We start from the raw sequence: 23,858 nt of genomic DNA, 5'->3' as shown, positions 1-23,858 counted from the left end.
CCTTAGCCTTGGGGAAGATCCCACAAGTTGGAAAGGGCATGCGTCCGTGTGCATTGCTCGGAGAGCCCCAGCTGTCAACAAGAGCTGTGCTCTTCTGCCTTCTCCCTGGGTGCCAGGTGGGTCTTCCTCTTCTCCTTCCTCCTGGTGTGATCCAGGCCCAATATGTCTCCCTTTCACTGTGTCCTAACAAATAAATTGTGTGTGTTTTCTTGTAATGGCCTGGACTCTCCTCTAGCACCCCAGCTGTGCATGTCAAACAAAATGTATTGGGGTCAGTTGGATTCTCACACCACACTGAAGTGCACGTCGTGCACACAAAAGGTACTGTCCAGCACGTGTGCTCTACAAACCTTCACTAAGGGATGGTGAAATTGCTACAGTAGCCACACAGACTGGGCACAGACTGTCACAAGTCTCTCTCTGTCTCTCTCGTCTCTCTCTGTCTCTGTCTCTCTCTCTCTCTCTCTCTCTCTCTCTCTCTCTCTCTCTCTCTCTCTGTATGTGTGTTTCTCTCTCAGTTTTCAAATATAGTAATGCAAAGTGCTTCTGTATCTAAACGTCCTATGCAAATGCAAACATTTTTACAAAGCACACACAGATAAAATCAGCCCAGGCTGATATATGCTGAGCAGGGAGCTCTGCGCTTTGTGACCTTTACGAAGAAGAAGCGCATGTAGAGAAATGGAGAGTTCTTTTTAATGTTATAAACAAAGGTGCAACCCCACAGAGAGTGTGTGAACTCTCTTCAAAGAGGGACACGCTTTAAAACTGAAGGAAAATAAGAAGGCAAGCTTCCTGTTTCAGGGAGAGGAAGAGGAAGCTTTCAAATGTGTAACAAGGCAGGTGGCCTCAGGAAACTCAGAAAAGGGTGCATGGAAATATACCCTGACCGCCACCGTGGCATTTTAAAGAAACAACATTTGTATTTTGTTCCATAACTAAATGAAGTCAGTCAAAGCTTGGGGAAAGTACACGTGTTTGCAGCCCAGCCCGTGACTCGCTGCCTCTGGCTTTCACTCTGCAGGAAAAGAGCTCACCCTGCAGCCTGCTGGAGCTGAGGACAGATGTGGCCACAAATGCCAAACAGCAGACCGCCACCACAGGCTCGCACACCTGCAGATGACATCACTGCCTCTATCTTACCCCAGAAATCTATTAACATGCAGAAACAGGGTGTCATCAAACCCAAACCCACTCTTAGAAAGCATTCGCCTCATCTGCCAGAGAGTGGAAACTGCAAACCTGAGCCTGAACTTGCACTCGCCTGCAGGGAGGAGCCCTCATCCTCAGCCCAGACTTCCTAGGACAGCTGCTTCCCCATGTGCAAAAGATTCCAGATGGGGCCAGGACAGAAGCGAAGAGAACTCTCTTCTCTGAGTGCTGTTTTTTCCTTTGAGAAGTTTGGTCACTTGTTTGGGTTTTGTGGTTGCTGTTGCTGTTGTTGTTGTTGCTGCTGTTGTTTCTGTGATGTAGCCCCGGCAGGCCTCAAATTCAAAGTCTTCCTGCCTCTGCCTCCCAGGAGAAGGACACTACGGCTGGTTCGAATGCTGCCTTTTCTCTAGCAAAAAGTAGCTGGTACCAGTTAGTCCTTCCTGCTCTCTAGCCCATGAAGCAGCTTTTGAATCCAGGCCCAGGTATAAGGGAGGTCTTCAGCATATGTAGATCATTAACCATCCATGTGTCTGGGATGTTTGAAAATACTCCCGGAGATGAAAGGAAGAACGGCCCCGAACAAACACTGTCAACAGCGTGATGACTGCAGAAACCGGGAAGAAAGACTTTGGAAAGCTGCTGTTGTTTTCTCTCATGTCTGAGATCGTCTTTAATAAAAATATTTTAAAATTTGTAGCAATATTTCCACTTGTCGGCCTCGCCCCTCTTCCCTTCCTCCTTTGTAACAGAACCGTGTTTTGTTTTCCACGATCAATCCTTCTCTGTGGATCCGCTGTACCTTACCAATCCGGCCGTAGGCATCCCGATTGCCCACCAGTGCCAGCCTTAGAAAGGACCACATGGGTCCATCTGGCCAATTTGGAATGAGAGGAAGTGTCTTGAAGGGTTTCTGGAAAAGGTTTCCATCTACTAAGAAGAAACACGGAGGAAGGCATGGGTCCTCCTCTGTTGCTAAATCCCATCACAGATGCCCGTGGTAGCAAGAACCCCAGCAGCCAGTTTGGGACGACGAGGGAGTCAGTCAAGACAAAACGGACAGGCTGAGGGCCGCAGAGAAGAGAGATCAAAGCAACCCTGGTCCTTGAGGATGTCACTGAGCTGCAGAATAACTGCCCTGAAACTGCTCCACTTCAAGAATCATTAAGTGATAAAATATGTAGTGAGTGTTTACAGCGGCGGAGCTGGGTTTCTCTTTACTCACAGTTAAGTGCATACCACCTGACCAAAAGTAACTGTGAAAGAAGACTCTGGAGTCCAGCAGGGACCATTAGGCCGTCTTAGCAGTGTCGTGAGTCGTGACACAGTCATGGCCATCGTGATCCTGCATGAGAGCCTGATTTCCGTTACACATCCTCTCACAGGCCTCATACTAGTCTTTTAGTTCATAACTATGTTGCACGTTTTTTTTCTTTATAAAGATACATCCCTGTATTTTCTCTTATGAGGTAGCTCTTTCATTTTTCTGAGAACATTTTCTCAAATGGATCTTATAGTCACTACTATTACAAGGTACATCAAGATTCCTAGCAGTATTGGAAGACGGTGATCTTCATGAAGCACCCATGTGACTTTGGACAGGTTCCTTGACCTCTGAGAATAGATGCCCTTGCCTTCAAAACAGAACTGATTCTACTCCCCTTGGGGGCTTTAGTAACTACAGGGACAGGACTTAAGCAACTGCTTGTTACTGAAGAGCTAGCTTCTGAAGCTCTGGGCCACATAACTGAAGGTGAAGTTTGCAAAACACACGTTAGCAGTGAAAGAGTTCTTCAGTTCAGGTAACAGATACCAACTCGAACATCAAATGAATCCGAGGCATTCCTGTTACATTGTGGGACCACAGCCTTGGTTCAAAACACCTCGTGCAGAGTCAAGGACCGCCGCCTGAAACACCTCCACTCAGATTCAAGAGCATTGTGTTATTAATTGCAGTGGGGTTTTTTGTTTTGTTTTTATTTTTCTAACACACAGGGGGGTTTTTCGCTCTTGCAGAAACATAATGATTTAATTAAAGAAAACAAAGATTTTTTTTTAACCATTTGCTTACATCATTCCTCCATACATAAGTACCAAATTAATAAGTAGCTCTTTAGGTTACAATGAGTTAGAACAGTTGATTTTAAAAACCGCTGTTTGAGTGGCTGACTTGAGTTTCATTTCAAACATGAGATGAGTTTTTGTTTGGAATTAGGATGAAATCCACAATCATTACGATGATACAAATAGGGAGGTGTGCTGATTATATGGGGTTTTTTTTCCTGTCATTTTAACACAAGCTAGGATACTCTGGGAAGCGAGAACTTCAATTGAGAAAATGTCTCCATCAGATTGGCCTGTGGACAGACCTGTAGAGCATTTTCTTCAATGAAGATTGGATTGGTGTGGGAGAGCCCAGGCCACTGTGGGCAGTGCCACCTTTGGCAGGGGGTTCTGCATTATACAAGAAAGCAGGCTAATAGAGCCATGGAGAACAAGCCAATCAACAGCCCTCCTCCATGGCCATGACCTCCCTCAGTGATACAGTGTGACCTGTGAGTTGTAAGCTGAAGTAAACCCTTTCATCTCCAAGTTGCTGTTGCTCATGGTCTTTATCACAGCAATAGAATGCTAACTAGGTCAGAGGAGGAGCACCTGCCCCCTGCCAGGGAGCACAGAGGTTTTTTGTTGTTTTTTTGTTTGTTTGTTTGTTTTGTTTTTTGCTCATGGTCTTTATCACAGGCAGGGAGCAGGGGGATGTTCGTGAACCAAACCTTCTGAAAACATAAGCAAAAATAACCATTCCTCCTTTTAAGTAGCTTATGCAGAGCCTTCTGTTACATGGACAAGAAAGCCAGCTAACACAACAGTGCCTTCCCGTGAGCCTCCACTGAAAGCCAAACCAGGGAGGCAGGAAGGCTGCTGCTTTCTGATTCTGTATCATTGTCAGGCCACCAGAGGTGGGTTCAGAGTTATCGACCATGTTGGAGAGACAACCATTCCAGCCCACTCATTGCCATAATTAATTGAAAGCTAATTTACTCTTTATGTCTAAACAAAACAAATTCAATAAATAAAATAACAGGCCTGATTCAGTCTGTGCTAACTGAGCACATGATACCTTCCAAGTCCTGAAGATGGAGGAAGAATGTTCACTGTGCTAGCCTCTGGGGGCTCTCTGTCTACAGTGGGTTTCTACCTGGCCTCTATTCATGTTTGGGGTCAGATGATTCTCTGTTCTAAGGGGCTGTTCCATATTTGTGTATTATAGACTGTAACCACAGCCCGAGCCTCTACCCATCAAATGCCTGAAATAACCTCTCTGACCTCGGGTTAGCCAAAAATATCAACAAATATCCCGTGGGGGTCAAAATCGCTCTGGTTGAGAAGCAATCACCCAGAAGGTACATCAACAAATAATCATATTAAGGCTAGAGAGACAGCTCAGTCAGTAAAATGCTTACCAGACAGGAAGGAGGACCTGAGTCTGCATCCCCAGCACCCATGAAAAAAGCCAAGCCGGGCAGTAAATACCTGTAATCTTAGTGTCAAGGAGAAGGCAGGAGGATCTCTAGGCCTTGCTAACCAGTTATTCTTGCCAAGTGTGTGAACTGCAGGTTCAGTGAGAGACCTGGTCTCAGAAATAAGACAAAGAGCATTAAAGGAAGGCAACTAACCTCAACCTCTGGCCTCTACATGCACATAAACACATGTAAGCATGCACCTGTACGTACACACACACACACACACACACACACACACACACACACACACACCACATCACACATATAAATAAATAAATAAATAAATAAATAAATAAATAAATAACTGCACCATATACCACTAGGAGGACAAACACACTGGCCCAGTATATGTCAACAATCTTGTGAACGGGTCGAAAGACACACTTGATCCCTAGAGGGCAATCGGTGGATGCTGGCATAGAGTACACAGATAGGGCCCCTTCCACACCCTTACCCACTCATCATCCACCCCCACCCTGGCCTCCGCAGAGGACAGAGATGAGCTGGAACATGAGAGGCAGATGCAGGCAGAAGCAGGCATGCCCACTGCAGGAAAGGGCTGGGAGTGTAGATTTCGACGGTGGCTTCTTTCTCTGCTGTGGCATTGGAGGCTCTACCAACCTCAACAGGAAACAAAGGCTAGGTGATAAGATACCTCAGGAAAGAAGAGGAAGAGCTGCCTCAGCACCCCTTCACTCTGGGGCTACAGCTGAGGGTGTGAGTACTCCCCCTCCTAAGAAGTGCCCAGCCCCTCCCGGGTCAACCTCCTTGTGATTTAAAGATGACTTTCGGGATTTTTAGGAACATGAGAGACCAAAGTACGATTCATACAGGAAAAAAAAAAAAGGCACAAAGACAACTTGAAGGAGATAAATATAAAACTTTCTATGACTAGCTTTGCAGAATCTTCAAATTGTGCTGCCAGTCTGGCCACGCAAAAAAACTTGAGAAAATACTTTGAGAATCTAGAAGCAGAACCAGGCTTGCAGGTAAGGCAAGTACACCAGACGGTGAGCCAGTCTCCACCACCCAGCAGCAGGTTCTTCCTGTGCTGTGCTCTCACCCCACGTTCCCCTCTCTGGCTGTCACTAGCACCACGGAGGAGCTGGCCTGGAAGAGCTGCGGCAATATTGCCTGTTTTGGTGACGCACTGAGCATGCTCAGTGTGGTGCTAAGCGCGCTGCTGGACTTCTCTGGGCTCCTCTCTTGCGCTGCCCTCTGCCCAGCACTCAGTGGCAGTCAACCACGTGGAAAATGGAGTGACACCTGCCGCTTTCACCGGAGCAGAACATGGAGCTGCTTTCTCACTGGTGAGAGTTGCAAACAGCTGCACCCCATTCCTTGGTCCCCAGGGAGAGGTCAGCTACGGGTGAGTTTTCCAGATGGATAGGAGGAGCTGTGCCTCCTGGAATGTGACCTCCGGACCTGCACCCGCTCCGAGGAGGAAGTCAAGCCAAGCCCAGCACACTGGCTCAGCGCCCCCTGAGGGCCCAGGAGACCCCAAGACTCTCGCCTGGCAGCAGCCTTGTGAGTGAAGAACAAGGTCAAATCCAATTACCGCAGGCTGAACTGCCCCAGTGAGAAGGCCTCACTCAAGCTCTGTTCCATCTGGAATGTCCACAGCTGACAAAAGATCTGGCTGCACCTGTGTTTATGTGGCAAGTCTTAGAGAGGGCCGAGCTGAGCTAAGTGCATTTGCGCATCGAACAGCTTCCTGGAAAGTGATAAGGTGAGCCAAAACATGAACTCCAGGCCTCACCCCGGGGCACATAACACACACCACAGTTCCAAATGAAGGGCTCCCTTGGCCCCCACACAGGAGCCTTGGAAGACAGAACTGGAAACCCAACCTTCTTGAAAGAGCCCCGGCAAAAGTGGTGCAAGGATTCCCCACCACAGCTCTCTACCTCACGTTCGTTAACCAAAATCCCATTACGGTAAAACTCCTTTTAAACGAAGTGTGACCATCACCATCAGGACCCAGAACACCTCTCACTCTGTCCCCAAACTCCTCAGATCTGTTTCCAGTCGATCCCTTCACCCTCCCGGGACACCGTTAATGTATATATAGCCGGGCTTCTTCAGGTCGTACAGATGGAGTCACATGATACGTGTACCCTTGAGCCTGGATCCTTTCACTCATTACAGTGCTTCTATTTCTGAGTGTATTTATTTCATTACACGGCTGTGCTAGCCTCCATCCATTTCCCGGGATGCAGGGGATTGTTTTCAGTTTGAGGCTGTTATACATGAGAAGTGCCGTAAACATCTGCACGCAGGCCTGTCTCATCTCTCTTGTGCAAATATCCAGAAGTAGAATCACTAGATCATTAAGTATAGAACATTATAAGAAACTACCAAAGTCTTTCCCCAAAGTGGCTGCACTCACTATTTTGCCTTCTCCCCGCAATGGGAGGGTCCACATCTCATCAGCTGCTTTGTGTGGGTTGGAGACATTGGCTCTTTTAAGTCATTCTAAAGCACATTCAGTGTATTTTCATTTCCTTAGTAATTGATGGTGTCAAACACCTCTTCACGGTTCCAAGATTTCTGTTCATAAATGAAGCCGGGCTCCTTTGTTTTCTTGTCAAGGGTGCCATAACAGTTTTTATACATTCTTCATCCAAGTCTCATGTCAAATGTGCATTCGCAAATGTTTTTCTCCCAATTTGTGGATTGTCTTTTCATCTTTTAGCCCTGCTTTTTCAAGCAGCACTTGTATTTAATTAATAAAATCTACTTTTTCAATCTTTTCATATATACTGCTTTTTTTTTAAAGACTGAAGAAAGCTGTGCCTTGCACAGGGTCACAAAGATTTTCTCCTAATTTTTTTCCAGGTGTGTAGCTTTAAGTTTTACATTTAGGGATGATATGTGGTAAGGGACGGGTGTGTGTGTGTGTGTGTGTGTGTGTGTGTGTGTGTGTGTGTACACATATACAGTATATGTCTGTCCTTTTACCAATCCTACACTGAACTGGTTACTGTAACATTATAATCAGTCTTGAAATAAAGCTCTTTATGATTCTGTTTTGTTTTCTTTCATTTTTAAGACTGCTGGCATAATGGGGTAATATTGGTTATCCACTTGATTGGGTTAAGGAGGAGATTAATAAAGCATATGTCTTCTGGGAGAGTCTGTGGTGATTTCCAAAGGGAATTAACCTAGGATGAGACACTCCTCAAGTTGTGGAAAGCACCACCGCATAGCTGGGAAGCCAAATGAAACCAAAGAGAAGGAGAAAGCCTGTGAGTGTAGACACTCTTTCTGCACTGAGCTACCTTGAGCCACGAACAACTGAAGTTATGAGCCAAAGTAAATCTTTCCTTCCTTTAAATTGTTTCTGCCAGACATCTGGCCACAGTGACAAATGTCTGATTAATGTAGTTACTCTAGATCTTCATCTTTACAAAAGAGTTTGGTAATTGGCTTCTTGATTTCTATATGAGAAATAATTGGGATTTTAATTTTGAGTTATGTTGAATTTTGATCAATTTGATTTGGGTACTGTGATGATTAATCTTGATTGCCAACTTGATAGAACTTAGAACCACCTAGGAGATTCACCACTGGGCACATCTGTGAGGGCATTTCTAGAGGCTACCCTGATGGAGGTAGGCTTACCCTTAAGGTGGGCAGCATCTTCCAACAGATGGCCCAGACAGAATTCTAAGGAAAATAAGTGTGTGTGCACATGCGTGCGCGCATTTTCCCCTCTTCCTAAATGACAGAAAGCGTGTCTACCGCCACTCCTCTGATCCTACCCTGACACCAGGCTCCAGCAAGTCTATTCATGTCACATTCTGGCAAAGCATTTGGTTATGCACTGCCTATGACATGGTTACTGCTCACTGTTACTAGTCATATTTACAGGAGAAACAGAAGACAACATGAAAATGTGCAGCTTGGTGGAGAAAGTTGTGAGCAAGTTGGCCCTTGTGGAGAAGGTGGGTTTAGGACAAACAGCTGAGATAAGGACTGAGCACCATTAAAGAGAAACCTCCTGCTCTCACTGAACCGGTAGGAAAGGTGATGTGAGGACAAGCGCCCACACATCAAAACATCAAAGGTTTCAGTTTGGGTCAATGTCGATTCATTTAGAAGGAGAGAGATTAAGCTGAGAAGGCCATTGAAGAGGTTCTTTGATTGAAAACAAGCACCCAGAGAAGTATTTTTCCAGAGTCAGTCATCAGGGTGCCCAGAGGCCACTACAGAAGGGAAGGACATGCTACACCTTGAGCTGGAAGCAGAACTTGGAGGTGGCATCTATATCGTGCTGGTTTCATGGGCATAGGAGTTGCAAGAGTGAGGGGCTGTCAGGAGCTTACACCAAGGTTCTAGAATCACTCCTATGTGGTATGACGTACAGCCGGGTCAGGGTTGCTATAAATAGCTTCTGCATTGGTTATGCACAAACTTAAGGTGAAATCTAGGATGCAATGGAGATCTTGTATATATTAGAGATGCCAGAAATGTGGGCTGTTTGCCAAGGGAAGCTGCAGGTACTTTGTGGAGTCATCTGGGGACGAGAAGCTACAATTGCCACAGGCAACAGAGTTGAATAGGTGGAGCTGGCCAAGCCCATTGGCATCCAGATGATGTTATCACAAGCCCCAGATGCTGGACATGGCTTCGGAGTTTGGTGTTTTCCTTGCTTGGTTTAGGTTGTACTTTTGTCTGACTGTTCCTTGTTATCTTTCTGTTTCTGTTTTAGAATAACACTATCCAATTTATTGGAAATACCAGTTTATTGGAAGTACATACTTTTCATTTTTGTTTGGTTGGTTAGTTTTGGTTTTTTGAGCAGGGTTTCTCTGTGTAGCTTTGCACCTTTCCTGGAACTCACTTGGTAGCCCAGACTAGCATCAAACTCACAGAGATCCACCTGGCTTTGCCTCCCAAGTGCTGGGGTTAAAGGCGTGCGCCACCAGCTCCCGGCTCATTTTTGTTTTTAAAGGGTCTCTGAGTTAAGAGATTATCTTGAGTCTCAGGGAAGACACTGAATTTGGGCTTATGAACAACATTAGCACTGTTAGACTTTCAGGGTTCTTAGAGATGGGCTAAGTGCATTTTGCATTATGAGATGAACATGGAGCTGGGGGTAGAAAATTATGGTTTAAAGTCACGTGTTTGAGTGCCAAGTTGACAAGGGTAGACTTGAGGCAGTTAATTTTGTTTGTCAACTTTGTTAGATTTTAAAAATGCCTAGGTAATTGTCGAGGCACACTTTTGGATATGCCTATGGAAGGATTGACTAAGAGGTTAAGTTCTGTCCTGGATGTAGGTGGTAACACCTAACATAGGCGGCTGGGGCTTGGGACTGAATAAAAATGGGAAAGCGAAAAGGCCATCTGAATGTCAGTACTCTCCTTCCCTGCCTCGGACTCCTGCTAACATGCCTTCCTTTATCTCACTCCTTCCTGTAATGACTGTACCCCTGAACAATAAGCCAATATAAACCTTTCAGTTGTTTCATTTGAGTATTTTTATCATAATGATGAGAAAAATAATATAGTTATCTTAGTATTTTGAAAATAAGGGAAAGGTCACTTTTTGCAGGGAGTGATTATGAAAGAAAAATCTAAGTGTTCTCAGACCCACCAACCTAGCACCATTGTCCATGGCCTCAGCTCTAGGTCAAGTGCTAATTGGGGAAGAGATAGTACAGGATAGGTCCAATGTGGAGTGACAAGAATATAATCTGTCTTTCACAAGTACAGCTAAAGACAGAAAGTAGACACAGAGAATCCATCTTGAGAAACGCCCTAAGACCTAACCGAAAGGAGAATGGGGTCTTGACAAGTCTCCAAAAAGACTACGACATCCCAAAGGGGCTGCCTGCAGCGACGCAGGAGTTCACTGATGAACGAAGCGGGAGTTCATTGATGAACGAAGCAGAAGTTCACTGATGAACGAAGCAGGAGTTCACTGATGAATGAAGCAGGAGTTCACTGATGAACGAAGGAGAAGTTCACTGATGAAGAAGAGAGGGGGAAGCTAGCTCACCAAAGGAAATAACAGGATCAAGGGGCTGAAGATGCAGGATGCTGGAGAGATGAACTAGGAATGAATGCAGAATCCCATGCAAGGATCTGGATTGCATGCTCTGGGTCTGGAAGCCCACAGAGGCTTCTGATTAGAAAAGTATGATCAGATCTGTGTTTGAGGAAGATCCCCTTGTTGGTGGGCAAAGATCCCTTGGAGAAACCCTGTGAGTGTGGTGATGGCATGCAGTGAGCAGGTTTGAGGTTGGATGTAAAGGTCCCTAAAAGATAAGGCCATTAACTTGGGAAGTGACAAGGGATTGTGGGTGGGATGGATAAAAGAGGCACCAGAAGACGTATACCCTGAAGAGTATCTGTCACTCACTAGACCCATCTCCAGGCCTGTGCTGAGTTCTGCCATGAAATACCAACGACATAACCCACAGCCCTCAACACTAAGTAAAAACACATGATTTGAACACTCTATGAAGATCTGTAGTCTGCCCCTTGAGAATAATATTGAGTAGGAAGGTTGTAAAAAAAATGCAACCTTCTAAAGATAGCTTGACTTTTAAGATTCTACCATCAGAGCTGAATAATTCTTGGCAAGTCTTGTGTATAAATCTGGTCAGAGCTTTACTGTGAAGTTTGAGAAAGAGACAGATAAAGCAGTTGGCCAGAGCCCTGGTGACAGAAACAACTATTTCTTGAAAATGGAAAAAAGGGTAGAAAGGCGGGTTTTTTTATTATTATTTTTATAAAATTTGGAGAACAACATTCTCCCCGAGCTGACCCCACAAGATCAAACCAGCTCCAAATGGGAGTCACTAGGCATTTGCCAGCACTTGAAATCAAAACCCAATGGCCCCAACGACCCTGTTTCTTCTCTTTTCTTTACTTTTGTATTTCAAGATGACAATTTCATTACTGACTTGATGTCACCTGTCCATTTAATAAGCTATCTGCCAACTTCAGACTCTGAATCTAATCCAAGTCATGCAGAAGAGTACATGACCCCTTCACTTCTTGCCAAGCCATTCCAAACAAAAGCAAGGACAGACCTGGGGTGACTCTTCAGCCACAGGTCTGCATGTTCATCTAAGGGTGGTCACACTGGGCACAGACACTCCTCACCTCTCTGGGACTGATTATGCACAGGGCCTCTAGTTCTGTCTGCCTCATCTCTGGTCTACAGTCCCTGTGTCTTAGGTTACTATTACTGCAATGAAACCCAAATAGGGTGGGCGCCTGGAGACAGGAGCTGATGCAGAGGCCAAGAAGGGTGCTGCTTACTGGCCTCTCAACACGACTTGCTCAGCCTGTGGGGTGTTTTTTAATAGAACCCAGGACCAGCAGCCTGGGGATAGCATCAACCACAATGAGCTGGGCCCTCCCACATCGATAACCAATTAGGAGAATTCCCCACAGCTGGAAATCATGGAGGCATTTTCTTAATTGGGGTTCCATCCCCTTAGATTACTTTAGTGTGTTTCAAGTTGGCAAACTATCCAGAATACCTTGAGAGATGCCAAACCCTTTGGAAGAATTGTCCCCCAGAACCCCGATGTCTTGATGTGGCACTGGCCTCAATGACAGCTAAGTTAGTCTTTCTTAGGGTCTATAGGAAGTCAGGAGATAGAAGTCTACTATGGAGAAGAATCATTGTTCAGTTTTATCTAAAACTCAAGTCCCTGTAGACTTTCCTGTATCAGATGGAAAATTTGCCTCCTTTCCTATCTATTTAAGAAAGAAAATCAACAAAACCAACAAACAAAATTATTCTGTTGCAGGTTTCTTCCCTACTGTTATCTTCTGCTTTCAAAATCCAATTGTAGGGGTTCCTGTAAACATGCCACACCGTCGGCTCACATGGGTGCTCCTGTGTCAGAAGGAGAGAGCTAAAGGTGAGGTGCCGTTTCTAAGCCCGTGTCCTCTTTCAGGGTTGCCCCCAGGGTATCCACCACGAGGGAACATGCTGTTTCAGGCTGTTGCACTGGATCAGAAAGGAGGAAGAGTGCAATTCTTTCAACCTTACAGAGAAAGAACAAAATGAAACACCCACACACTGGGGAAATTGCTCCCCACTGCGTGGGTGGTGGGGCCCCAAGAGCTGTTATCTGCAAAGGGCACTTCTCGGGGGCTACCCAGTTGTCACCTTGTGTGGATTCCACCCAAAACCTCAAGCTAAACAATGGGAAATGAGCATCAAAGAGACAATTTTCCACTCTGCAAAAAAAAAAAAAAAAAGAAAAAATGACTTGACTTTGTAAAAATAAATTAAGGCACCCCGATAATAAATGGACTGCGAGCAAGACCTGTTGTGAAATGTCCATCAGTCATGGCAGGTGTTCTTCTTGCTTTATACATTTATACTATCTGAATATGGCTGCATTATCCTCCTCTTCCCCACACCTCAGCACCAACCTTATGCCATAGGCACCCCTGTGCTACACAGATCTGGAATGATGGATATACAGGAATGGGTGCAAAAGTCAAAGTGGGTGAGGTGTGTGTCTGTGTGTGGGTGTTTGTGTGTCTGTGTGTGTCTGTGCATGTGTAGTCACACATGTGAATAAATGTGAATGCCTGTGTGCACATGTGCACTTCTGTGTGCTGTGGGAGATGTTCTTAATCCTGAATGTTGTCCTCTTTTTAATGGGAGGTATTTAACAGCTGAAGCGCCCCTGTATGCATTTGGGCCTCAACTACCTTAGTTACCGTGCAGGGTCCCCTCTTGTTCTGGAAGAGCTCTGTCCCCACCTCTGTCCACATTGGCCTGCTGGCAGCTCACCAAGTTTCCATGATTTTATTGACTCCTTCATCTCCTCCTCCCACTCCACTCCTTGGGATGCCTCCAGGCCGTTGCTCTACAGAGAAGCCATCCCTCCACATCTGTCATTCTGGAAGCACATTTGCCTTTTCCAGATTCTTTAATCCATCTCCATCCACTCTAGATTTCTATTGGGGTTGCCCTCATCACCAATGCTTTTTGCTGGACTTTCTGTGGGAATTTTTGAAAAAGTCTGATGATGAGACCTGAAGGCCCCAAACCTTGCTCCCCAAAGTCTTCCTGTCCACACAAAGAAGACCCAGAAAACTCTCACTCCAGTATCTGGGTTCTGCTGAAACATGACAGTGAAATTCTCAGTCACAACTGTGAGTTTCTGAAGGAACCAGAACTGTGTGGAGTTGACACAGCTCCATTTCAGGTAGCAATGAGAAGGAAATGGTATGAACACTCTTCAAAACACTTAAGTCTAGAATTGCCACACAAAGTAGGAATCTAATTCTGATGTAAGTCCAAAGAAGTGGAAGCAAGGACCAAACATTTGTGCACTGTGTTTATGACAGCAATATCCATTGTAACTAAAAGGTAGACCCAACCCATGAATCCATTGATGGATGAATGAATAGGCAGACACATACAATGGAATATTGGCCTCAATGAAGATGGGAAACCATGGCACATGCTACACCCAATGCTGTCTTGACACTATGCCTAGTGAAATAAAATAGACATAAAAAGACAAATACAATCTGATCCCACTAATACAAGGTACCCAGCGGAGCTGAATTCATCAAAACAGAAAATAACACATGGTTGCCATAGCTGTGAAGGGGATGGGATGTGAGAAGGGTTTTACTATTTAACAGGCACACAGTTACGGTGTGATAGAATGCCAAGGTTCTAAAGTAGTGTTGAATAAAAACTATTAGGCATGTACTCATGGTCCTATGATCTTCTGGCTCCTGGGCAGGTGATGTCAAATGCTTGGTCAGCCTTTTGTGACTGCCAGAGTCACCACTCCATCCCAGATCCTTAGACCCAAGCTAAGGAGCCTATGACCTTGGAAATTGCAAGTGAGTCTCAGCAGATGTCATTCTTCCTCCTCAGCCTCTAGTCTCTCTGTCGTAACATCTCCAGCTTGTTTAGTATTGGTTTGTTGGCTAGTTGGTTGCATTTTGCTACATTTACGTAACTTGACAGAACTCTAATACCTTGGAGCCCAAACAATACAGGACAGCCTATAGGCAATCTCCCCAGAAACACAGCACCAAGGAAAGCCCCATTTGCCAGGACATCTCCTGAGAGCAGAGAGGGCAGCTGGTAGGAGCATGCTGGTCTGATGCTCCGTTGGACCTGGGCCCTGAAGAACCATGCTCTAGGTGACCGTTGTCAGGCTTCCTCCCTGCAGGAATCTCACTGTGAAGGGGAAATGGAATAGACATGGCCAGTGGAGGAGAGGGGGTCTGGGCGGGGAGGGGGATGGGAACAGGAGGGATCAGGTAAGGGGAGAGGGGAGGGAGAGAGTACTGGAAGAGACAACTGGAATCTGGGAACATCTCGGGGACAAGCTAGAAACTTAGAGCAATGGAAACTCCCAGGAAGCCATGAGGGTGACCCTAGCTAAGACTCCTAGCAATGGAGGATACAGAGCCTTAACCTGCCATTTCCTGTAACCAGGCAAGAAGACTTCCAGTGGAGGGACCGGGACACCAACCCAGCCACAAAACCTTCAACCTGCAATTTGTCCTGCCTACAAGATGTGCTGGGTAAAGGTTGCACACAATTGTGGGAGTGACCAACTAATGATGGGCCCAACTTGAGACCCATACCATGAAAGGGAGTTGATCCCTGAGGGCCAGGACCCACATGCAGGATACCCCAGAGACATGGGATAGAACCAAACATGACTGGGGAAAAAAAATCAATGAAATGATTGGTTCCTAAGGATATTCTGCAATACTTATAGACTGGTGTCTAGTTCAATTGTCAATAGAGAGGCTTCACCCAGCAACTGATGGCAACAGATGCAGAGACCCACAGCCAAACATAAAGCAGATCTCAGAGAATCCTGCGGAAGGCGGGGAGGGAGAATTGTAGGAGTCAGTGGTGTCAGATGCACCACAAGACAACCCACAGGATCAACTAACGTGAGCTCATAGGGCTCACAGAGACAAGCGACAACCAGGGAGCCTGCATGGGACTGACCTAGGCCCTCTGCATATATGTGACAGTTGTGTAGCTTGGTCTTGTGGAACTCCGAACAGTGGGAGGGGCTGTCTCTGACTCTGTTGTCTGCTCTTGGAACCCATTCCTCCTACTGTGTTGCCTCATCCAGCCTTAATAGGAGAGGAGGTGCCTAGTCTCACTGCAACTTGATATACCATGGCTGGCTGATATCCATAGGAGGCCAGCCCTTTTCTGAAGAGAAATGGAGAATAAGTGGATGGTAGGGCAGAGTGGGGGTGGAGGTGGGGGAGGACAAGGAAAGGAGAGAGGGGGAACTGCAGTAGGGATGCAAAAACAGAAAAGGGAAAGGAAGGGAGGGAGGGAGGGAGAGAGGAAGGGAGGGAGGGAGGGAGGGAGGGAGGAAAGAACAGGGACAGAGAGGGGGGGTACTAAAACTGTAGAGGCAATTGGAAATAACCAGAATTCATATGACACCTTACCTTTAACCCTACACCAATGCTGCCTCTCTTCCAAATAAAGACTAAACAATAATTTAAAAACGATGCGTTCTACGGCATCCATGTGACCAGCCTGCCAGGGTTGTCTCCTGAGCCAGCGAGGCTTCTGTCTTGCTTTCTCACTTCAGAGGAATGAGAACAGTTGGAGAGTCCCTTCCTCTGCAAAGCCTCCTTTGCCTCCTCTAAGATTTGCATCTGTTCTTAAGCCCCACAAGCACCTTTGGGCATCCCTCAGGCAAGTGCTTTGTAGAAAAGATATTATCTTACATTACCTCCCTCACTCACTAAGACTATGACAAACTGTAGTTTCCAAAGAGTGGGTCCTAGCTTCATTCACACAGCAGTGACAAAATATCACGACAAAAACCTCAGCTAGCACCTCCCTCCCGAGAAGCAAATCCCAGTTTTCAGACAACAGGGCTCCCAGCCCTCAAGTCTTCCAGCAGAGGCTCCAGACTCTGTGAAAGCAGAGATAAGCCATTCCCACTGCTTGTTCAAAACCTAAGATCTGTAGAATATACCAGCCAGAGAAATGAGAGATAAGTGACGGCAGGCAGCCACGGAACTGGAATATACTCTCTAAGTGTGACCACAGGTTGAGCAAGACCAAAGTTTCTTGACTGCCTTCACTGATGTGGGAAGACCTAGTCTACAAGGAGGTGGCACCATTCCTTGGTCTGAGGTCCTGGACCGTGTAAGAGTAGAGAAAGCTGGCTGAACACGAGGCGTACTCATTCCTCTCTGCGTTTGACTGTGGGGTGTGATGTGACTAGATGCTTCAGGCCCCTGCCACCTCAACTTCCTGCGATAACGGACTGTAACCTGGACCTGAGACCCAAAACAAATCCTTTTGAAGTGGGGTTTTGTCAGGATATATTATCACAGCAGCAGAAATGAAACCAGAGCACCATCTTTGAAAAATTCAGTCTCCCACGGATCCTAAGTGAATGTGTTAGTGCTTGAGAGAAGAAATGTAAGCACGGTCTTCTTTTTCTGCCTCTGTCTGTCTGTCTGTCTGTCTGTCTGTCTGTGTCTGTCTGTCTCTATGTCTCTCTGTGTCTCTGTCTATCTATGTCTGTGTTTCTGTGTCTCTGTTTCTGTCTCTCTCTGTCTCTCTGTCTCTGTCTCTGTCTCTGTCTCTGTCTCTCTCTCTCTCTCTCTCTCTCTCTCTCACACACACACACACACACACACACACACACCTCATTCTAGAGCAGTCTACATTCTTGAGACAGTCTTTCTCTGTGTAACAGACCTGGTTGTCCTGGAACTCTCTTTGTAGGCCACACTGGCCTCAAACTCACCGAGATCCACCTGCTTCTGCCTCCCAACTGCTGGAACGAAAGGCGTGCGCCCTCCCTCGGTCTTTTCAACACACACACCCCATACAATCTACCCAGCTTCCCACTGACTTAATAGCCTAAAGCTCAGTGTGGTGCATGCCATGTGTCTTGAGGGCACAGTGAGATAGATGCATCCCATCGTCTGTAACAACCTCGCTGTCTGATGGGGGGCAGCACGCTTCTTCAGAGCAGTGTTTCTGTGTGTGCACACACCATCCCAACACCATTCACACACTCGGCTCAGAAACACACAAGCAAAATACGGCACCTTAGTATGAGAAAAATCACGGAAGAGAAGATGGCCAAAACAGATCGTAAGACTCCTTAGAGGTGCCCTCCTAATTCCCAGAGGCACATCCTGACCTCTGAAAACACCCAGAGCCCAGCAAAGATCTGAGCGGAAAAAGTCCATCACTTTATTCCACTAGGTCAGTGGTTCTCAGCCTTCCTAATGCTGAGATCCTTTAATACAGTTCCTCACATTGTGGTGACCCCAAGCATAAAATTATTTCGTTGCTACTTCATAACTCTAATTTTGCTACTGTTATGAATCGTAATGTCTGATATGCAGGATATTTGATATGCAACCCCCAAAGGGGTCTGGACCCCAGGTTGAGAACCGCTGCTCTAGACCATATCCCTATCTAATCAACTTCTTCACTTTAGGTCCTTGTTTCCTTATGAAAGCTCCCTCTCATGGAAAACATCTTGAACGAATGTGTATATTGTCCTCTCGATACCTGCCTTTCGTTATGGGACCTCAGCCATAAGCCCACGTGACGAGCAAGGGGAAGATACTGCTTTTCCCCTGCCCAGCCATGGACCTGTGTGGGGCAGCCTTCTTCCACCTGCTCCAGACATGTCTCCTAAAAACACCTTTCTTGCCGGGCGGTGGTGGCGCATGCCTTTAATCCCAGCACTCGGGAGGCAGAGCCAGGCGGATCTCTGTGAGTTCGAGGACAGCCTGGTCTACCAAGTGAGTTCCAGGAAAGGCACAAAGCTACACAGAGAAACCCTGTCTCGAAAAACCAAAAAAAAAAAAAAAAAACACCTTTCTTCTCACACAAGAAGTTCAAGTCCACTGCTGCCCTCTTCCTGTCCATACCCATGCTGCTTCTCAGCGGCCGTCTGAGTCTCACACTTATCAAAACTGTACACACAACTTGTAACAAGTATTTTTAGGATGAAAATTTGTTCCAGCAGCCGATATTCCTTTGGGCCATTTGCAGAGCAATGCACGACCAGGTAAACCTGAGCTGTGAGACTTTGAGCCGAGGGTGGCACTTCGGGGAAGCCGTGAACACAGTGTGCATGAGAGGAGGAAGGCGCTGCTTATCAACCCTTCATTTTAATTCATTCAACACAATATGTCTTGATGTGCACAAACAGGAAAGAATGCTTCTGGAAACAAACATTCGTAGAACAAGATTGTAACGACGGCCCAAGAAAACAATGGTTACTTTTCATTGACATGATGGGATTAGCACCAAGGTGGAAATCCTGAAGCCAGACAAAACAGAGGCGCTTTGGCACTGCCAAATACAGTCAGAGGGGCAAGAAGAGGGACTTGGTGGGCAGGGAAGGGCTCCACAAACAGGCCTGGCCTGGCCTCACAGGTAAAACTCCCTAACTCAGGTCCTCAGACTCAGGCTCAACACGCCACATCTGTGGAAATCACATCTGTGCCCTAACATAGCTTCTCATCTTTGTGTCATTCAGCAAATGCTGCTTGGCACAGTGGTCACACCTGGGAGCTGACCACTTTGAAAGCTGAGGCAGGGGGATCATAAGTCGACAGGCCACGCTGAGCCACAAGTGAGACTGTGTGTTAACAACACTGACGGCAGAGCTGAGTGCTGTGGCATGATCCTGTGACCCCAGGGTTAGGGAGGCTGAAGCAGGACTATGAGGTTGAGGCCAGCATCCAATGCATAAGCAAAAACTAAAACCATCCCACGGCCGCCATATGCATAGTCCTCCAAACAGCAATTTCAATTGTGCCGTCCACATCATGGAAAAGCAGCTACCACAAAAGAAACCAAAATAAAACACAAACCTCAAAATTCTTCAGGACCTAAGAAAACCAAAACCTCTAAACCACAAGTACATTTCTTTAAAAAAAAACAATTTTTTTTGAAGCTTTACCTGTGGCTATAGCGGATGGCTATCGTCAGTCCAAGCTGTAATTAAGAAAAAAGAGAAAAGGTACAAATTAAATACTAGAAAGAACATGCTGAATTCACAAGAAAATTAATTCAATATGGTCAATCAGTTTGAAACATGCCCTAATGTCTGGAGAGATGGCTCAGTGGTTAAGGGCACTGGCTGTTCTTGTAGAGTTCCCAGCACTGACATGGGGGCTCACAACCAGCTGCCACTCCAGTTCCAGGCCACTTGGTGCCCTTTTCTGGCCTCCGTGGGCAGTAGTCACATACATGATGCCTATACATACGTAAGCAGACAAACGTTCATACACATAATAAATGTAAATCTTAAAACAGTCCCTAACGAGCCCTGTTGTTTCTCAAATAATACCTTTAACGATAGCTCCTTGATTTCAACTTGGCTTTTAAAGGATCATCATATTTTGAAAGGGCCTTTAGAAGGCCAAGAACATTTCATTGTGGATCAGACAGAAAACATCCTTAGTTGGGAGTAACTTGGAAGGTAGAGGTCTTGGGACAGTAGTGGAAGGATGGGGTGTCAGCATGCAGCTGATACTAAGGTTTGCATTAAGATAACAAAGCCAAGAGTGGGTCCCTCATCACCCCTTCCAAGGAGCTGACACACAGACACCAGACCACTGAGGGATTGAACACCTGGGCCAGAGCTTTCCTGGGGATCAGCTTAGCCTTTATGGGGATCCCATCAGCTCAAGGTCAGTCAAGCCTCATTCTAAAGACAGTAAAGAAATCAAGGCCAACATGGAAATATAACTTCAAGAGATGGTACATGTGATAGCTGGAGGCAGCAGCAACAGGAGGTTGAGATGAAACTTCGTGATTTCCTCTTTTTTTTTTTTTTTTTTTTTTTTTTTTTTTTGAGACAGGGTTTCTCTGTGTTGTTTTGGTGCCTGTCCTGGATCTCACTCTGTAAACCAGACTGGCTTTGAACTCACAGAGATCTACCTGGCTCTGCCTCCCAAGTGCTGGAATTAAAGGCGTGTGCCACCACCGCCTGGCTTTGATTTCCTCTTTATTCTACAGAGGTATCACAGAAACCTCTCAAATAGGCATGGTCAAAATCATAAGGCATGACCTTGGCCAGTTCCCACAGGTAAACAGTGGACGACAAAACAAGGCAGCGGGCTGAGTTTGGTTGCAACAGCAAGTTATTGAGGCTCTTGATGGCAGTGCCCTAGTTTTAAAATGAGCAGAACTGTTGTTTCCTCTCGAGAGCAACGTAAGGATGGAGAAGTTTTCTACATTTGTGTCTATAGCTGTGTAAATGTGTGCCTGCTCTCTGACAAATACAGAAAAGTCTATCGATATCAACTACTGTACTGGTACTATCTGTAATGCCCATCTATGAAAACATCAGTGCATCCCAAAATTAATTTTCAGTTTGCTTTTAGAACTTTGGAAGTGCTTCATTACAGAAAAGGTGGTGATCACTGTCCAGTGAACCTGTGTAAGTCTCCTGAGTCCTCTTATGCCCAGCCATGGCATTCACCGTTTAGAAGCTCACAGTAACTGAGAACCTAGGTACCACCTGCCGTATTGTTTCTGTATGAAAGCCTAAGTTGCACCTGAAGACCCCCAAACACATCCATGTTTCCTTGCTATCCCCCAGAAGAGTTGGGGGAGAGGGTGACAGGTGACATGTCCAGTGCTGCCACATTTGCTGCAAGATGGCAGGAGGGACTCCAGACCATGGGATTGTAGAAAGGGTGAAGAACAGAGAAGGGGGAAAAGAGAGCAAACTGAAATAATTGAGACAAGAAAGCCCAGTTGCTGTCCAGCTGGCCACGCTGCAGAATCCCCTGGATATCGTTGGAACAGCACAGGTCCAGAATAGTTCAGCATAATACTGCAGCCATCCAAAATACAGACCCAATCATGGCAAGACATCAGCAAACCCAGGGAAGCAGGCGTAAGTTTACAGGGGAAAAAATGCATGCAGGGACTAAGAAGATGGCTCAGTTGATAAAGTGCTTGTCTTGCAAGCAGAAGGACTTTGAGTTCAATACCCATTTGACTTTTTTTTTTCAGAGCTGAGGACCGAACCCAGGGCCTTGTGCTTGCTAGGCAAGCGCTCTACCACTGAGCTAAATCCCAACCCTCAATACACATTTGAAATCACACACACACACACACACACACACACAAACAAAAAAAAAAAAAAAAAAAAAAAAAAAAAAAAAAAAAAAAAAAAAAAAAAAAAAAAAAAAACTAGATGTGGTAGCAGTCACTTATAACCTTCACATCAGGAAGGAGCAGACAAGACAGGTTCCTGGGACTCAATGGTCAGTCAGTCTAGCCTACATGGTAAGTTCTAGGCCTGAGAAAGACCTTTCCTGATAGATAGATAGATAGATAGATAGATAGATAGATAGATAGATAGATAGATAGAACAGGTGAACAGCATCTGTCTCCTGGCCTCTACACACATGCCCAGCCCCCAACAAATATATACACACACATACATGAATATGCATGCACACAAGAGTATATAAATGTGCATGCAAGAACTATTATAAATCAAGTTAATCTTATACTTAACTGAATTTATTCCATTATCTACCTCAGCTAAACGTGTAGTGTATTTTCTTTGAGGCCTCAGGGACCATTAAGAGCGCACAGAACAAGGAGGAAACGCGGGGTAGAGAATGAAAAGCAGCGGCTGCAGCCAAGGTGGGATGAGCATTGTACAGACGCCCGCCACACACTGGGTCGCGTTACATTTCCTGCGGTTTAAAGACTTCTGGCTTACAGTTCAGCTAATTATAAGATAATTTCACCGACTGAATATTTTGATAAGCTTTGGAGTAAAGTTTAATTGGTGGCTTTTCCACATTGAAAGATAAGCCCTTGCTGGGAGCGGAGAGGAAACGGGGAGGGGGGCGGGGAGACAAGAAGGGAAAGAAAGTGGAAAGCTATTCCAGGGCAGCTGTGCAAGCAGAAGGAGCCGGGAGAACTGCTGTGGAGGTAGACCAGAGAACGCAAGCATTTCCTTCTCGCTCCCCAGCTTCAGAGTCAAATGTGTGTTGATGACGTTTTTTAGAATGACAATTTTAATAAAGAAGGAAATTTGAGCCCTGCAGACTCCATCAGACAGGGCTGGCATATACCCAAGGCCGGCCCAGCCACTGATCCCTACAGACCTCTGTGAACAGTCTGTGTTAGGGACCAAAATGATGGGACACAGGAAAGAGCTCTAATTCACAGTGTTGATGAGGACGGGACATCTCATGGTTGTTGTACACAGATGTACTGGATGCAATCAGGCAGCCCCGGGAAGGGACAGGAAGGGAGCAGACAATCTCTGGAGGGTCTAGCTTGGAAGCCCAGGTCAGAACAGGCTATGTGAGGAGACTGCTTATGCCTGCTCTCCCCCACTTCTTCCAGGGAAAGCAAGTGAGGAGAAACAGCTCTAAGCTTTCCATACCAGAGAAAACACCACATAAAGGCAGCTGGTGCAACCTGCTCAGAAGTGAGCCAGATCCTTTATTCCCTCAGCCTTGGAGCCACCATTGGCCAGTCCAGCTTCTGAGGCCACTGGCTCTGCTTGGATGCACTAATGACTCAGAAATTCTTTAAGCAAGTTGCGTGCATCTCATGCACTCACACACACACACATGCACACCCAAATGCATTAGTGTGCATATGGACACATCCATCCACATACACGTGCACACATGTATATACACATATCTTCACAATGTATATACACACATATGCTTGCTCAAATGTGTGTATGTGTGAATGCATGCGTTTGTACAGTTGCTACATGCACATGTGGGCAAGAACCATCACATGTGTACATACATACATATACATATGTATATCACACATACACTCCAACGTGCATGGATACACTGTGGCATTCAGAAAGGCTCCTAGAGCCCCTCAGACAGGGGGATGCTTCAGACAATTGGCCTCTTTGTTGCTGGTCTCAGAAGGGGCCCAGAGGAGAAAGGGGAGGGGGGTCTGGGGGTTGCCCCCTGACCCTGGCCCAGCCGGACTGAGGCCCAGGGACGTGGAGGTCAGCAGGAGTTTTGTGCTGGCCCCCCTGGGGAGCACCCCCTCAGGACACGCTGTAAGTATTGCCAGACCACTCTTAAGAAACTCCTTTCACAGTGCTTCTCTCTTAGATTTACACAATTTGTTGGTAACAAAATTAAATCACATTTTAATGGCAAGGAAAGAATAACTTAAACATTTTTC

The 23,858-nt window shown here is 46.0% G+C and overlaps 1 protein-coding gene across 1 annotated transcript in view; it reads right to left on the bottom strand.

The window, feature by feature from the left end:
* Positions 1-23,858, bottom strand: part of Acoxl (acyl-CoA oxidase like) — a 292,744-nt gene that overhangs the window by 201,447 nt on the left and 67,439 nt on the right. The window contains exon 10 of the mRNA XM_037205208.1: positions 19,618-19,652. Within this exon, the coding sequence (XP_037061103.1) occupies positions 19,618-19,652 (35 nt within the window). The remainder of the gene's footprint in view (positions 1-19,617; positions 19,653-23,858) is intronic.

The sequence above is a fragment of the Peromyscus leucopus genome, chromosome 4 (genome assembly GCF_004664715.2).
Source record: "Peromyscus leucopus breed LL Stock chromosome 4, UCI_PerLeu_2.1, whole genome shotgun sequence".
In the NCBI taxonomy this organism is placed as follows: domain Eukaryota; kingdom Metazoa; phylum Chordata; class Mammalia; order Rodentia; family Cricetidae; genus Peromyscus; species Peromyscus leucopus.
Note: the sequence above shows the minus strand (reverse complement) of the source record. Positions and strands in the feature narration are given on the sequence as shown.